Raw genomic sequence first — 17,946 nt, 5'->3', positions numbered from 1 at the left:
CTGAGAAAATCCTTGATCTCAATTTGCAGGATTGCTCCAAGACAATTTAGAATTAGCCTATTGATACTTTTCATTTTATCCCAAGAAAATGACCTTTATTCTATGCAGCTGAAAAGTACTAACCAAAAGCTGAAAGGAAAAAAAAATACAGTAAAAAAGAAAGAACAAATAAATTAGAAATGGTGTGAATTCTGTACTTACGCAGTTGTAGTCTGCATTTCATGCCAGCCTTTGCTGAAATTCTGTTTCAATTCATTCATCAGATTCATGCCGAGTTTTTGTTTTATTTCCACCAGATGCTTCTCTTTGGCTGTTAACACTTGTCGTAAAGTTGTGATTTCGTCTTCTAGCTGGATACAAGACAGGAAAATTTTAAAAGAAAAAAAAAGGATAATGAGACTTTTGGAAAAACACCTTAATGAATGAAAACACAGGATGAATGTAGTTCCAAGAGACTAGTCTGGGCACTTTGGCCCCACCTGAAATATACTGCACAAAATACTGTATCTTCAATAGAAACTAGAATCACTGAGTTGGAAGTGATTTTAGAGGTCACCTAATCAAATATACCAAACATAAAATATCTCATTCAAGTCATCATCAAAGACCTGATTAGCCCATTTCATTTTTGAACAGCTCTAATTATTTGGACAATTATCTTTATATTAAGCTAAAGATCCTGTACTTAATGTTCTTCAGATATGGGGATCTGAGTTCAATCTTGCCTCAGATACTCAGTTATTTCATCTTAGGTAAATTGCCTAATCTATTTCTCAGTCTCATTTTTCCGGTCTGAAGACAGGGAATAATAATAGCACCTAAATAGCACCTACCTCACAAGGTTATTATGAAATACCATATGTAACATGTGAAATATTAAATTACAAATAAAATGATATACATATACATGTAAAGAGAGATCAGCTGGTATTAAAATGCACAGAATGCTGGATTTGGAGTCAGGAAGACCTAAGTTCAAACACATTTATAGCTGCGTGACTCTGGACAAATCACTTAACCTCTGTATACTGGGTTTCCTCAACTGTAAAATGGGGATAAAAGCACCTACCTCACAGATGATTTGGGGGTTCAAATGAAATAATATTTGCTAAAAAATAAATCAATAAATACTTAGCACAATGCCTAGAACATAGTAGATCCTATACAGATGCTTATTGCTTTTCCTTTGCTAAAATGGTCTGGAAATAAATTCTAGCTTTATTCTACTCCAAATAACAAAGGTCTTTCCAAGTCCAATTTCAATCTTTCTAGTTATAATTTATCTCCAGCTCCTCTTTTTTTTTTTTTTTGGCTGTGATTCCCAATTTTATCACTTAGGAATGCTTATTAGAATATTTTTTTCAACACATGAATAAGTAAAAATAATGCTAGTGTGATATAGGACCTAAATTTCAGTTTCCTATACTTTCTCAGGACATTTAAACTGGGGCTACAGTATGATTTCTTTAAGAAAAGAAACAATGAAACCTTGGAATCTGCAAAAAGTCTTGTCCATAAAAAGTTGGCTTATCCAAGAGTTATCTGTATAATGTTTTCGGCCCAGGCTGGCTCTAGTGGCTCAAAACACTAAGATAGCTATTGATGGTATAATGGCATCAGTCAAATAATACACAGGTCATCCCATGGTACAAAATATTTGGAGATGGTCAACTTTCTATATTATATACCAAAGTCCCTTTCTTAAAATGATGCCATTAAGTCATCAATTGAAAAATGAAAGTGAAGAAAGCCCATAGGCTGGGAAAACAATCCAAAGCATATGTTGTACTGATGGTAGAACAAAGCTTCGATTTCATTTAAATGGGACAGATTGATTTTTTTCTTTAACCTGGATCTGTGAATTCATTAATATGAAGATTCCTGATTTGGAAAAATTTCACCACCAATGCAAATCAGCAACTCATCTATACTTTATATTCTTAGGGAGTTTCCTGGAGCACTGGAATAAAAGATTAAATGCCTTATTCATAATCAGACAGCTGGCATTTGGTATCAGAAACTAAGTTTGAATAAAGATCTTCCATATTTCAAATACCAACTGCATGATACTCTTTTTCATGTGTAAAATGAAGGGGTTGAACTAAATCGTCTCTAGATCCCTTTTCAGATTTGTGATCTATGATCCTATCAACATTATGTCATTTTGGCTCTCCAAAAGAATATTATTAGTTTAAGGCAATCAGCTTAGTTTTCTGGCACATGTTTGCTTCTGAGAAAAGCAATTGTTGAGCTAGGTTTGCCCTGGCAGTTCATTTCTTTTAGGACATGGGTCTCTCAGAGTTCTAAGAAAAATAGTTATGGAAGTTCAGTTTGACTTAGAATTCTGAAGTAGCAGCTGTTCGTTTGAATTGGATAAGCTGTAAAATATGAGAGCAAATAGAGAGCATGGTATACTTCAATGATTTATATATGACTAAATAAGAAATATACAACTTTTAGGTTAACAAATGGGAAAATACATATACCAGAACCATCTATAATTATGAAACAAAAGTAATTTAGTTGATCATAGAAAGAGCATAAGTTATAAACACAACCTAAAAGAATGTTGTTCACAGACTGTACCTGGGGTGGAGAGGGTAGAGAAAGAGATAAAAAGATGAAGAACATATGCAGAGGGAAAAACAGAGACAAAGACAGATGAAAGGACAGATTTCAGAAATGAGGTAAAGAGATACCCTAATATTCTCTATGCTATCATTTGTCGTTGGATAGATCAGGTTGTCCAATAAAAAATGGGAGTATTTTCTACCACTATTAATGCTGAAAGGAAGAAGGAAAGAAAGTAGACACTGTTATTTATCATGACTTGCAGGATACAGAGAGCGCCAAGAGAAAGGAGAGGTCTCTGATTTATACTGGCATCTATCATTGCTGAAAGATGGTGATGGTGAAGAATCCTGAAAAGAAGCAGAGTTTGAGTGGCTTTCTCCCCAGTTTTGAGATAAAGGTTGTTGTCCTTTCTTAAAAGAGCTTAACATTTATTCATCTGAAGGTATTATCTAAGCCTGAATTTGTAAGTGATGGATACTACTACCATTGAAAAGTTAAGTCTAGCTGATCAGAGGATCAACTCAAAAGCAGAGAATAAGAGAAATTATCCAGTGGAATGACTAATTTGGCTGAGATGTGATAATCAGTGAGATATTACTCAAGCACAGCATGAATTAGCACAGCTTAGTAGTGGAAGTATCAGTTTCATACAGAGCTATGCTTATCAAGGAACTTTTGTGGACAACTCTTAAAATAGAAAGGATACTGAAGCACATAATTAAAAAATTGTGAGTTACTTCAAGAATGTGAATTTCTTTTTATTCGTGTGCTACCCCTGACTCTTTCCCAAAGATATGAATGGAGTGCATTGGTAGTTACGATGTTACCCACGTGGACATGTGAACTATGATGTATTATCCCTTAGTTTGATTAATAAACATAGCTTTAATATTATTATTGTTAAATAAATGGTTTTGCTTTAAAAATCTAGGGTTTCATCATTATGAGCTGCCAGATTTATATAAATAGAAGCACATCCATAAGAAGAGAGAAAACTATAGAGACTGAAAGTGGATCAAAGCATAGTATTTTCACTTTTGTGGTTTGCTTGTGTTTTTTTTTTCCTTTCTTGTGTTTTTTCCCTTTTAATCTGAATTTATTTTGCTCAGCATGACAAATATGGAAATATGTTTAGAAGAACTGCATATATTTAATTTATATTAGATCGCTTGCTGTCTTGGGGAAAAGGAAGAGGGGTGGAATTTGCAAAGATGAATGCTGAAAACTATGTTTGCGTATTTTTGCAAAAATAAAATGTTACTAAAGGAAAAAAAGAAAATATATACCAATTGCTGGAGATTGTGCCAAGTAAGAATCAATATCCCCATTCAAATTGAGTTTACAGATAAAATTTAGTTTATAGATAACTCAGAGGATCTCAAATCAATCCCATTTTTCTTGAGGAGTAAAGTGTACAGCTTTGTCATAGTTATTTTCTTCTTTCTTGTTGGGGTTTTTATTCTAAGATATTTTTGTTGATTTTTTAAAATTCCAAAATATCTTCTGGATGATTGAGAGATGAAAATCTTACCCTAAGAAAAGCTTACCACAGTTCACACCATACAATCAAGAGGAATAAGGGAAAGAATCTCTCTCTCAATCACACACACACACACACACATACACACACACAAAAGTCCTTATATCCTTAACAAACTTAAAAAACATAAAAATATCATATGGGATTATCTTCCCAAAGAATACAGTAGATGTGGTGCCTTCTAGGAATTTAAGCTAAAATGAAACATGCCACGTATATCTTGGGAGGAAAATGTAACTAAGAGCACCTGTCCTGTGCGCAGGACAAAATGATGTTCCACTGTAATATACCTAATAATGGTTATCCAGTCTCTGCTTGACGACCTCCAAAAAAATACCAATGAAAAAAAATAAGCTTTTAACTCATTAGAGTTGATGTTTGTAAAGATTCCAACATCAGAGAACCTGGGTTCTAATACCAACTCTGCCACTTAGTAACTAACAAAGTAAAATTGCTCAAAAATGTGCAGAGTAGCAGCATCTAAGGAGAAGGCAAATAACTAAATACAGTGAAGTCTATGGCTATGCGACTTTTTTCCCTTTGTAAACCTATGTTATTATCACCTTTAAATAGGCTAAAAAGGAACTAACTCCAAAAGGTCATGCATTTATCCCTTTTGTGAAGTCACAATGACATATTATAAAAAGACCTACTATTGAAAGCATTTAAAGCATTTTGTTAAAGCCCTGTTAAAATTTGCTTAATAGATTCAAGAAGTAATTAAGATTTGATTTGTATAAAATTACAACTATCATAAATTTTGCTAAATAACAATAATATTCCTTTAAAAAAAGTTTTTTAAAAGGATTAATATAAAAGTCAGTTTGGGAGGAGATATGAGAAAAGTTCCCAAGGCCTTTAAAATTGTTCTGTTCTACTCATTCAACAAACACTTTCTCAGTGTTAGAAGACCAAATATACATTTTTAGAAAACCAGATAAGCTAATTTATCTACCATGACTTGAGAGGCAGAGGCTCAGAGTGGACAAGGCTCTTTGGAAAGTGTCTTCTTCATATATAAGCAAGCCTTTATTAAGGGCCTTACTATGGTTGGTTGGTGGTTGTCCTTTGTTCTTGAAGGAGATCAAAATGGCATCACTCTGTTAAAGCTGAGTTACAGTATGTCTGACTGTGTCTGATCAGACCAATACGAGCCGGAATACTTTTCCACAGGTAAGACACAGATAGTCCTTATGAACATTTGGGTTGGACTCTACTTTGCCCATCTCACATTTCTTCTAAATTAATTCAATTCTGCTTTGCTCAAAGAGCACAGCACCTTCTCTGATGAGGGCATGCCATGCTGGGCAGTCTTGTGACATGTCATAAAATCAATTCTAAAGTTAAGAGAGACCTTGAGCTCTTTTACCAGTCACCAGTCTTACTAAAAATCTGATACTGTAAGCTGAGTACTAGAGACATTTGTAAGGTTTTAGGTTTTTCCAGGATAGAATATATTACACACTATGGGATGGGAAAGGATCAGAGATATTAAAGAGAGAAGACATGAAAAACAAACTTCACCTACTTTGCAGTTCTATTCATGGGACAACAAGGGTCCTGCAAGGGGGAAAAATTATGATGGGTGGTAGCATAGAACAGGGCTTAAACTTTTTCCACTCATGAACCCTTTTCACCAGAGAAATTTTTATATGACCCCGGTTATACAGGCATATAAAATAGGTATACAAATCAATCATTTACTGATAACAAATCATAATTTCAGGATCACCACATTCAGTTATGCAAATCCACATGAGTTTTTTTTAAAGAAGCTTTGATATAGAAGACATAAGTGGATGAAACAATAGCATTGATCTCAAACTTTCATTCTTTATTTCTTTTACATTATTTATCTTTTCATTTTTAAAATTCTGAGTTTCAAATTCTCTTCCTCCCTCCCCTGGAAATAGTACATATGTGAAAAAGCCAGATCACAAAAATGGAAGAAAAAGTCAAAAACAGAAGGAATAAAAAAAGTATGCTTTAAATTACACTCAGGCTTCATTTGTTATTTCTCTGGAGATAGACAGAAAGGATAAGTCCTTTGGATAATTCCAAAGGACTTATCCTTTCTGTCCATTTCTCAGATCTGTCCGTTGCTTAGATCACTATCAAAATAGATAAATCTTTCATATTTGATCATCATTACAATACTGCTATTAATGTGTGCAATATTCTTATGGTTCTACTCACTTCACTTTGCATCAGTTTCTGTAAATCCTTCTAAGTTTTTCTAAAAACATCCTGCTTATCATTTCTTAATACTACAATAGATTTCTATGATGATCACATGTGACATCCTTCTCCAAATGATGGGCAGATAATTTTTTCCAATTTCCAATTCTTTGCAGCCACAAAAAAGAGCTGCTATAAATATTTTTTGGTTTAAAACTTTGAAAGCCACAGATTAAAAAAAAAAACAGACATGATGACTTAATAATATTTAAAATGTGTTCATGAATTTTAAGTATATTCATGAATTTTGTTTTATATTATGAATTTTTTAATTAACTAACCATAAGATTTAGTTCTCCTTTCTGAATTGTACCTTCTGAATTTTTGTTGTCTTTTTTAAAGGCTAGTGAACACCAATGCTGGAAGTCATAATCCTGAATGAATTGTGGTCATTATTCCACAATATAATAAATGGTACAAATTTACAACTAATTACTATTGTTTACTAAAATATCTCAATCATTCATTTTACCTTTGTAGTGAATTTGACAATAGACAATAAGTGTTGCAAATTAATCAAGAAAAATGACTCATTTTGCAACGTACTACTCTATAAAATTGTATTGAGTGAGGGAGAAAATAATTATAGTGTGTGAACTTCAATGTATTAATAATAACTCAAGTTTTAGAAGTAGAAATATGATCATTGAGGGGATGACTGAACTTACCTTAACTAGTTCAGTCTTTAACTCTTCTCTTTCTTCTTCAGATATCATACTACTCAGGTCAATACGAGAGATGGTTTCTTCATCAGGTTCATGCAGTGAATCAGTCTCCAACAAACCTTGAAAAATGAAGATAAAAGGATCAATTAAGATATTAACAGAGTTTTCTCATCTTCCCTAAAAAGAGAAAATTGGTCTATAAAACCAAAGCACAGTAAGAAAGAGGGCTGTTATTCACTTATATCCACAATAACCTAAGGTATCCCAGTCATGTGAATGTTATTGCCTTTAATAAAAATGTATACAATTTCACTCACCCACCTAAAGTAAAACCAGTTTCCAAGATAATTAAAAAGCAAAAATAAAAGCGAGTAAATAAGACATGAAAGACAAACTTCTCCTATGATTTAACTCACATAAGGAAGTCCTCCTATCAATACAAAAAATTGGCACCTTTTCTAAAACTTACAAACTTAACAGCCTAGGGACAGTTAGGTAGCACAGTGATTAGAGCACCTGCCCTGAAATCAGGAGGATCTAAGTTCAAATGTGACCTCAGATACTTTACACTTACAAGCTATGTGATCCTAGGCAAGTCACTTAACCCCAACTGCCTTGCAAAAAACAAAAAACAAACAAAAAACCAAAAACAGATTTAACAGCCTAAAGAAGAGTAGTCAAACATGCAGGTCTCATGGAACCCTACAATAGTCCTCAGCTGTCTTCCTGCCTTCAAAGCAAGCTCTCTGAACATCACACTACATTTCAAAACAATTAGTTCCTCTGCTTAAAATGACAAAAACATTAATTATGAAATATCTAGGTATTCATTTTCTTCCATAAATGGAGCAAAAAATTAAAAATCTTTCAACTAGAGAAAATCTACAAATAGAAAATGACTTATGAACTTATTCGGTAAATTTTTCTCATAGTTATCTAAAAGTAATTAGATGATGAAATGGCATAGTGCGTTGAGATGTCAGGAATGCTTTCCGCTAAAATCCAGCCTCAGATACTGACAAGTGACTTTATGTAAATCACAATTTCGGCTTGCCTTAGTTTCAACTATAAAATGGGATTAACATCATCTACCTCACAGAGTTGTTGTAAGGGTCAAAGGAATTAATATTTGTGCCTGGCATGTAATAGGAAATATGCTCCTCCCTTCTCTCTTACTTTTATAAAAAGTGTTCAATAGAATAGGAATATAGATATTTTCAAAGAAAAAAGAATAAAGAGCCTTTGTGATATCTTCATTTCTTATTGGGCTTTCTTTCCTTACCTTTATGTCTCATTCTTCTCCTCACTGATACCACAAATCTGTTCAAGCTCTTCCCCTAAGAAAGCCTATCTTCAAGCTTAGTTCATTTGGAATGCCTCTGAACAGACTAATTCAGTCCTAGTAGTTATTCGTCTATATCTGAATTTAAATTTTTAAATTTTTATCTATTATAAATATATGGAGTAAAACAAGCATTTTCAGAATAGAGTGATCATGTAAATTTATTCTTTTTGTTCACCATTGTCATAGAGATTGTAGAACTTGCTATTCCTTTTAAATATATAATAAAGTGATTATGTAAATTTATTCTTTTCATTCCTCCCCACTACTGTCATAGAGATGGTTATCATTAGACTCAAATATGTACATGTGGAGAATTATTCTATACATACTTCTAGTTATCAGTTCATTATCTGGATGCAGACAGCATCTTCAGATGTCCTTTGTAGTTAATTTGGGTATTTATAACAATCAAAATGACTTATTAACTCAAAAGTTTTTCTAAAAATATTATTGTTGTTACTATAAACAACATTCTCTTCATTATTTCATATAAGTCTATGCTTTTCTAAGATCATTCAGCTCATTATTTCTTATAACACACTAGTATTCTATCACAATTATAAGTCACAACTTATTTAGCCATTCCCCAATTGATGGGCATTCTCCAAATTTCCAGTTCTTTGACACAACAAAGAGAACTGTTATAAATTTTATTAAATTTTACAACATAAGGTTTTCCTTTTCCCCTAATCATTTTTGGAAATTATATCCTAAATGTCCTTAAAACATTCTTGCTCCAAGGAGGAATGGTACTGTATTCACTAAAGTATGGTCCCTTCTCCTAGCTCAGTCACAGCCATGGACCACATCTGGTCGGCACCCTTAGGCCTGATGTCTCCAAAATCATCCTCCACTCATCTGTCTACTGCTAGATAACAGTATGAGTTGAAAGTTGATACGATGAAAGTTCCTGAGATTGTGAATGTCTGGAGTTTAGTCCACTTCCAGATGGAGCTGTCCCCACGCTGCTGTTTATTATTCAGGAGAGTTAGACTGGAAGTATTTACACTTCACTCAGGCCAAATCTCAACCACTGGAGCTCTTGTCTTTTCTGGTACCTCAAATTGTTATAGGAGAACAACTGCTTTATTCCTTTTTCTTTGCTGCTCATTCATTTTGCAAAGACATTCTATTTGTAGAGAAAATTTGAAGAGCCTGGAATTTTCTGATCTACCATCTTCTCAGAATTCCCCTCTAAATGAAATTTAATTTATCTGTCAGATAGCTAGATATAATGGCATCCCATAAATATGGTCAAAGAAGAAAAACACAATCATTTGTTTACGCTACAACTCAAGAGGTTCACTTTGCACAAGAAGAGGAAGATAGATCAAAATACAAAGCAGAAGATTATAGGCAATGGGGATAGAAAGCAAACAGAAAAAAATTGATAAACTAGTAAAACAGACTGAATATTAAAATAGATTAATGAGGATAAAAAGAAAGCAAAAAGGGATGGATGAATATAGGTCAATACAGTGAATATGTATATCACTAGTTATCTTGTTACTATGGAGACAGATATCAAAGGAAATAAAAATAGGTTTAATGAAAGGAAGCATCAGCAAACAAATCAACTGTACAATATCAAATAGCTGCAAATATGTCATGGGTCAAGTGTTTGAGCAATTGCTTTCCTCTTTATATGTCCAAAATGTTTCCATCATTCAGTAGTATTTTATTGTTCACTGAAAAAGCTCAACATTTTTTTGACTAAATGTCTGGAACTATTGACCATATGTAGTTAGAATGGCCTAATTACTCCCCAAATAGCAGCTATAGCAGTTGGACTGAAAGGTTATCTAAATTAAATTCATCCATTTATATACGGGTCTCAAGCAAACTTGCTAATTAGGTGAAAGTTGTGTCAAACATAAGCATCACTCATTTCAGTTCCTCATCCTGTATCCTAAATATTTATTGTTCTCATAATGTTCATATTAAGGAGCATCAAGTTCTGGTTCTTCCATTTCCTCCAAATGACCTATACTATTCCCTTCAGAACAATAGTTAATAACTAACAAATAAGAATAAAAATATAACAAATTAACAAATCTGTCAATATATGCTAATAGCTTATGTACTACCACATAAGTGACCTATTTATATCTTGTCAGGGAGCTATCTTTAAAGCACAAAGTCTCTTTAGCCAATATAATACTCTATGCCTGACATCAACCTGCCACCACCAATGGAGTTTTATATTATTTAACATTTCTGTGGATCTGGAAAGTACTCCCTCCAGCAATCAGAGCCATTAATACCTTCTGATGTTCTCTACTCATTCCAATATAATTCCATAAATCTGTGACTGATTACACAATATGCTGGAAGTCTTCCTCTAGATCTCTTGATACTGGTGGCTATCAAAAGAGCATGCAGGTTGCCCCTCACTTGTCTCTGGTGCTATATAAATGACCCATCTTTTTTCCTCCAGCTACATATTTCTCTAATGACATCCTTTATTTCACTTCTGCACAAATTCTGTTTAGAAAATGTTTCAACCTGCTCAGATATATCTTTCTACTAGATGATCCTTGTCTTCAATTTTCAAGAGACTGTGGTATTCAATAACAAAACTATACATAGGAAGAATATTGGTTTTATTTAAGGCTGAAACTGGGAGTTATTAAAAGAACAATGCAATTTCCAGCCCACTTTCCTTTTCCCTGTTCAGTTTTAGAATCATCTCATTGTCCATTTTCAGTGTGTATTCAAGTCATATGTATCAATGAACCAGAATTATGGATTGTTTGTCTACCTAGCACAATCTGGCAACAGACTTTCCTTATACATTTGATTTTTCCTAGTCTTCTGTCTGGTGTTCAAAGCCTATATTCTAGTCCCCTCCCTGCTTTCCAGTCATGTCTTTTTACAGTCAGCTCTCTTTAAACTTCCATATTTTATAATTCAATGACACTGGCCTCCTTGTTGTTCCTCACAAAAGGCATTCTTTTTGTATTTTTACTGGCTATTTCCCATGTCTGCTCTCCTTTCGCTCCTGATTTGCATTTCTTGGTCTCAATGACTTCTTTTAAGTTCCAGCTAAAATAGTATTTTATGCAATAAACCTTTCCTGATCCCCTTAATGTTATCTTCAATTTATCTTGTATATATCTTATTTATCTACAGATTTGTTTGTCTTGTGTTAGTTTTCCTTAGACTGTGAGCTACTGGAGAACAGAATCTTTCCTTTAATTTGGAAAATGGGGTGGACTTTCTTTGTATCCCCAACATTTAGCACAGTACCTGGCAGATAGAAGGTACTTAAATGCTTGTTGACCAACTGTATATAGATAGACTGAATTTTTCAAAATGATTATGGATCTCATTTAGGAGGTTCTGCAATGTGCCAAGTTTATTGCAATTCACATAATGAAATACACAAATAGTTAACATCTGAGCAGGAGGCTAGTATAACATTAAGTAAATGATGGGACTACATGTTCATTTCATAGAAAAAAAAACTGCCTTAGAAGCCTAGGGGATAGTCTATTTTATCTTTGTGTACCCAGTAACCATCAAGGGTGCAAAGCACATAGTGGGTGCTTAGTTTGTGGAACTGGATAATTATGATTATACACAGAGCTCATAAGATATGCTAAAGCTTTTTGAGGATATACAGATTTTTTTTCTCTTTATCTCCAATGCCTAGATAATATGTAGTACAGAAGAAAGCCCAATAACTATAGACTCAAGAAACTTGGATTCAAATCCTGCCTCTGCAGTTTACTGTACCTGTGTTACCCTGTCTCAGTTTCCTCATCTAAGAAATGAAACAGAATAGGCTCGAGGGTATCATTATATATAGAAAATGCCTTTTTGATCTGGACTTTATGCTGGACATTCTCCAAACTGGTGACAAATACTTTTAGCAAGCCTTCATCTTCCTGTTTTATGTTTCCATTGATGTTACTAATTAGAGGTCATCAAACAGTAATTTCTGTTATATCTTTTAAGGAATCCCATAAGATTTTTGACACATGCATGAGTTTCTTCTCTATCAACCATTTTTTTCTTTAAAAAAAAAAGGCACAAGGTGAACTGGTATTCTTTGTTCCCTTCAGCCAATTGTGTGATTATAAAAATGTGGCCTGCTATAAGATATTATTTGTAAAAATTCATCTATTCTCTTCTCATTCTTTCAGCAAGAAGCCCTAAACAAATGTATATATTCTCATAAAAATTTCACAGAAATGGTAAAGTAAGACATATGGAATATTAATTATTGACAACTGTTACCTTTTTTGTGAGGAAATAGGTATAAGATAGATATATTTTTCAATGACTTTCCATGATGCTCTATAATTGGCACTCCCTTCCTCCATGGTTCTTCCCCTCTCTAAACTAATCTCCATAGTGTTATTCCTAAGGCAAAAGTCATATTCACATACATGTGCTCCCTCTCTATAGAAAGAAAACATTCTGAAAGTGAATAGTGATACTATTTCATCTTTGCCTCTGAATCCACAGCATCTACCAGAGTGGTAGGTGATCAATTATATTTCATTAGTCCTTCTGACCCCTGTTTCTTAAGCTAGCTCTCCCTTCCTTAGCCAAACTCTTTGAAAATAGTTGTCTGTAGTCATTGCTTTCCATTCACTTCATGTCACTTACTCAAATCTCTGCAATCTTGCTTCTAATTCCATCATTAAAGTTTTTCTCTCCTAAATTACCAATAATAAGTCACTTGCCAAATCTAATGGTTTTCTCAGTACTCATCTTTTTTTAAAGAATTTATTTTATTTGTTATTATTATTATTATTCTGCAGAGGTAATTGGGGTTAAGTGACTTGCCCAGAGTCACACAGCTACTAAGCTTTAAGTGTCTGAGGTCACATTTGAACTCAGGGCCTCCTAAATTCAGGACTGGTACGCCATCCACTGCGCCACCTAGCGGCCCCAGTCCTTATCCTTTTTTAAAAAAAAATAAAATTCTTGTTTTTACAACACAAAACTTCCTCCCATTACACTTCCTCCTGTTCTGTCCCAAAGAGCCAACCTATATAACAAAGAATTTTTTTTTTTTAATAAAAAAGTAGGGGCAGCTAGTTGGTGTAGTGGATAGAGCACCAGCCCTGAAGTCAGGAGGATCTGAGTTCAAATGTGGCCTCAGACTTTTAACTCTTCCTGTCTATGTGATCCTGGGTAAGTCTTCAATTCAATTGCTTCAATTAAAAAAAAGAAAGAAAGAAAAAAGAAAGAAAGAAAGAAAAGAATAGTGTGGAAGGGAGACAAAATTAATATATTAAAAAAAGCCTAAAAATATATTCAATATTGTACATCCATGAACCTACCAACTTTACAAAGGAATAAAATGGAGGTAGACAAGAGGATGTTCTCATATCTCTTCTTAGAAGCCATGCTTTTTCTTTGTAATTTTGCAACATTTACTTTTGTTTTGTGGTGATTGTCCCCTTTTCCCTATTTATACTGTGTATATTGTTTTTTTGGCTCTGGTTACCTTACTCCACAATTTCCCAAGTTTATAACCTTTGTTATCCCCAACTCTTCATTATCACCACACTCATTTTCTGCTAAAATTTAGCGTTTCTACATTCACATCTCACACATCCAAGCCCTTCTCTACTTACACAGTGCTACAACCTTAGTTTTAGGTCTTCATCACCTTTTGCCTAGATTATTTCAATAACCTCCAAAAGACTCTCAACACTTGGGTCTAATCTATATTCCTTAACAGATGATCTAGCCATTGATCTTCTTTATTCAGCCCAACCTAAGGACTTCCTATTACCCCTAGGATAAAACGAATTTCTTTGTTTCAATGTCAAATTCCTTCACATTAAAGCCCCAATTTCTTTTCATCCTCAATGGACAATGCTCTACCTCTAGCAATCAGCAATCCCAAGAATCTGGCTTTTCTCAATTCCTCCCCCCTTTCTTTGCATAGTCAATACATTCCAAGTATCTCTCTTTAATTCTCTCTCATACAAACCTTTAAGGTAGAGCTAAACACCTACAAGAAGACTTGCCTGATATAGCTTCTTTCCTCCTAAATTACCTTGTATTCAAATCCTTTGTACATACCCACCTTTTATTTATATTGTTTGTATCAGTGCATATAACTTTTGTCATCCCCGACTCCATCCCCAATTAGAACATAAGCTCTTGAGAAAAGGAACTGTTTTTCTTTCTGCTTGTATTGTTATTTCCAGACCACAGTGACTTGAATATAGTAGGCACTTATATATGATGGACTTGATTAAACTGAGACAAACCTAAAATCTGCAGAAGGTGCCAATCTACATAGATAGAAGTAGTTTAACCCAGTAGTTGTTACTAGTTTTTTTTTTTTGTATGTTAATTTACTCCCCAGTTACATGCTTAAAAATTTTTTAGCATTCATTTTCACAAGACTTCTCTCCCTCTATCCCTTCCCTCTTCCAAAAATGGAAGCCAGATTGATATAGTTTCTGTATGTCCTATCATGTAAAACATTTCCACATTAGTCACAGTTTTTCTTTGTAATTTTGCACTATTTACTTTTGATTGTTTGTAGTGGTTGTCCCCCTCTCCCATTTATACTGTGTATATTATTTTCTTGGCTCTGCTTTTTCCATATCCTTTTCACAGTGAAAAAAAAGAAACTTATCAAAAGGAAAAAAGAACCATGAGAAAGAATAAAATTAAGTGGGGAAAAAATTCTTTGATCTGCATTGAGAATCCATCAGTTCTTCATCTGGATAGCATTTTCCTTTTTGAGTTCTCTATAGGATTGCCTGATATTGTTGTATTGCTGAGAAGACCTGAATCATTCAGAGTTGAGCATAACATAGTGTGGGTGATACTGTGTATAATGTTTTCCTGATCCTGCTCATTTTACTTTGCATTATTTTTTCTAGCTTCTCCTGAAATCTGCCTGTTCATCATTTCTTACTGCACAAGAGTATAATTCCTTAATATTCCATAGCTAGTTCAGCCATTTCCCAAGTAATGGGCATTTTCCTCAATTTCCAATATATTGCCATCATGAAAAAAAAAAAAAACTGCTTTTTGCACATACAGGTCCTTTCCCCTATTTCCCCCCCCACAAATTTTAAAGAAATATAATAATAAAAAAGAAAAATAAAAAAAGAATACAAAACAATACAAAACAAGAGAGAACATTGTCATGTGTCCAGCAAAATATCAGGGAGGATTCAAAATATATAATAATACCAGTTCAAGAAAGTGTGTGTGTGTGTGTGTGTGTGTGTGTGTGTGTGTGTATACTAGAGAGAGAAAGAGAGGATTCATGAGTGTCTATCTTTTCTTTAATTCCTTGTAAATTGATCTTTTGTTCTCTGCTGCTCACCTTTTTTACTTTATTCTTCCCCCAACCTTTCATCTCCACTCACTCTTAAGTAGGCTATAGTTAAGAAAGCATATATTTCTATGTACATATGTAGACACACACACACACACACACACACACACACACACACACACACCTCTTTCTTATCCCTGCTGACCCTTTGCTTTAATTCTGCTCCTAACTTGCCCTGCTATTACTTAACCTTTCCTCACCCATGGATCCCTCCCTTCTTCCCTCACCCTTTGCTTTCCTGTCTATCTCTCCCCTCTTTATAGATTTAGGATGGTTCTATATCCTTCATGGTATATATGAAATGTTACTATTTAATCCATTTGTGAAGTAGGTTTTTTAAAACTAGAAACTCTCCTCCCCCTTCTAATGCCTGTGTCTATTCTTTCTCTGAACTTCCTTTGTATGACACAATTACTATTTTCCCTTTAAGTCTGCCCCAATCTTTCTTTTGGAAAGCCTTATTGTTGATGTCAATCTTTAAATATATGCTATACATTTCCCATGTTAATACACACACACACACACACACACACAATTTGTCCATCTTGAGTTCCTTGAAATTGTTCTTTGATATTGGCTAGGTAAATTTTCTATTAAATTCAGGTTTAATTGATAAAAAGCCCTGAAAAGCTACAAGTTCATTGAATGTCCATTTTTTCCATTCAAAATCATAATTTTGCTGGATATGATATTTTTGGCCACAGACCTAGTTCTTTTGATTGTCATTAGATAGGATTCTAAGACCAATGGTCTTTTATTGTGGCTGCTGCTAAGTCCTATACAATTCTAATTGTAGCTCCAGCATTTGAATTGTTTTTTTCTTATTTCTTGCAAATTTTTCTCTTTGACCTGAGGATTTTAAAATTTGGCAATAATATTCCTATATGTTTTCCACAAAGGATCTCATTGAAGTGGTGATCAATGGATTTTTTCTATTTCTATTTTCTCCTCATGTTTAATCAGTCCAAGCCAATTTTCTTGGATTATTTCTTGCATCATTGTGCCAAGGTCCTTTACTTGGTCACAACTTTCAGGCAGTCCAATTATTCTTATTATTTTTCTTCTTGATCTGCTCTCCAGATCTATCACTTTTTTACAAGATGTTTCACGTTCTGTTTTATTTTTTCATTCTTTATAATCTGTTTTATTATTTCTTGGCTCTCATAGCTTCACTGAATTCCTCTTGCCCAATTCTAATTTTCAAAGACATTTTCATCTTTGAGACTTTTATCTCCTTTTCTAGTTAACTTTTTTGCATAATCATCTTGCTTTTCTTAGATGGTTTTTAGTTTTAGTTTTTGGTTTGTTTTTTTGTTGTTTTTTTTTTGTTTGTTTTTTGGGGGTTTTTTAAAGTTTTTCCTCAAAGTCTCTCATTTGATTTTTAAATTCTTTTTTGAATTTATATATATTCTATATTATATTCTCTCTATATATATATTCTATATATATATATTCTATGTTATATATATTCTATAAATTCTCTCTGAGCAGAGAGACATTTCATGTTACTCTTTTGCGTAGAAGCAATTTTTTTACTTCAGGGTCCTCATCTGAAGAACAGTCTTCCCTGTCCCCATAGTATGTTTCTATGGTGGGGTTCATTTTTTTTTTAGTAAGATATATTCATTTAAGTATCTCTCTAATCACCTCAGCTCTCCTCTCTGATAAGGAACCCAAAACCAAGAGTTCCTTACTCCTGAAAGTATCCATAACCAGCAGCAATCTTGCCCCACTGCTTCTGCACTCAGTGGGTGCTGGTTCCTTCTCCCCCAGGGCCATGACTCTGCAGACGGCTGGACCTGGTGTTCCTGCTCCGCCGAGGTTCCCTCAGTCTTCCCAGACTCAGACCCCAACTTCACAAATAGTCCAGAAGTTTCAGTGGTTCCTACTGAGGCTTCAACCACATCCAGCTAGTTAGTTCCAAGGGACCCCACTTGGTGTTTCACTAGCAGGAGGAGTTTCCACTTCTTTTGCATTAATCCTCAGCTTGGGATCTTTCTTCAGATTTTCTCCTGTTATACCTGGAGAACCCTTGTTCTGCCCAAATCTTCTTGATTTTTCCCCAGTTTATCTTTGCCCTGAGGTGAAAATTTGTTCTATTTGTGGGGGAAATCAGGAGGGCTTGAAATTTACCAACCTACTTTGCCATCTTCCCAGAATCATCCTTTCTTTCCCCTTTTTTATGATCTTTTTAGGCTACAGACCTATTAATGGTATCTCAGGATCAAAGGGTATGCACAGTTTAATTGCTCTTGGA

At 34.0% G+C, this 17,946-nt stretch overlaps 1 protein-coding gene across 6 annotated transcripts in view; it reads right to left on the bottom strand.

Annotated features, from left to right (window-relative positions):
• TPD52L1 (TPD52 like 1) overlaps positions 1 to 17,946 on the bottom strand; it is a 162,602-nt gene that overhangs the window by 57,239 nt on the left and 87,417 nt on the right. For all 6 annotated transcript variants that reach the window (XM_051997685.1, XM_051997686.1, XM_051997688.1 and 3 more), the window contains exons 2-3: positions 7,021 to 7,136; positions 202 to 350 (exon numbers count right to left, since the gene is read on the bottom strand). In XM_051997685.1, coding sequence (XP_051853645.1) covers positions 202 to 350; positions 7,021 to 7,136 — 265 coding nt within the window. The remainder of the gene's footprint in view (positions 1 to 201; positions 351 to 7,020; positions 7,137 to 17,946) is intronic.

Source organism: Antechinus flavipes, chromosome 4 (genome assembly GCF_016432865.1).
Source record: "Antechinus flavipes isolate AdamAnt ecotype Samford, QLD, Australia chromosome 4, AdamAnt_v2, whole genome shotgun sequence".
Classification (NCBI taxonomy): Eukaryota; Metazoa; Chordata; class Mammalia; order Dasyuromorphia; family Dasyuridae; genus Antechinus; species Antechinus flavipes.
The sequence above is the reverse complement of the archived record's forward strand: the minus strand, read 5'-3'. Positions and strand labels throughout refer to the sequence as shown.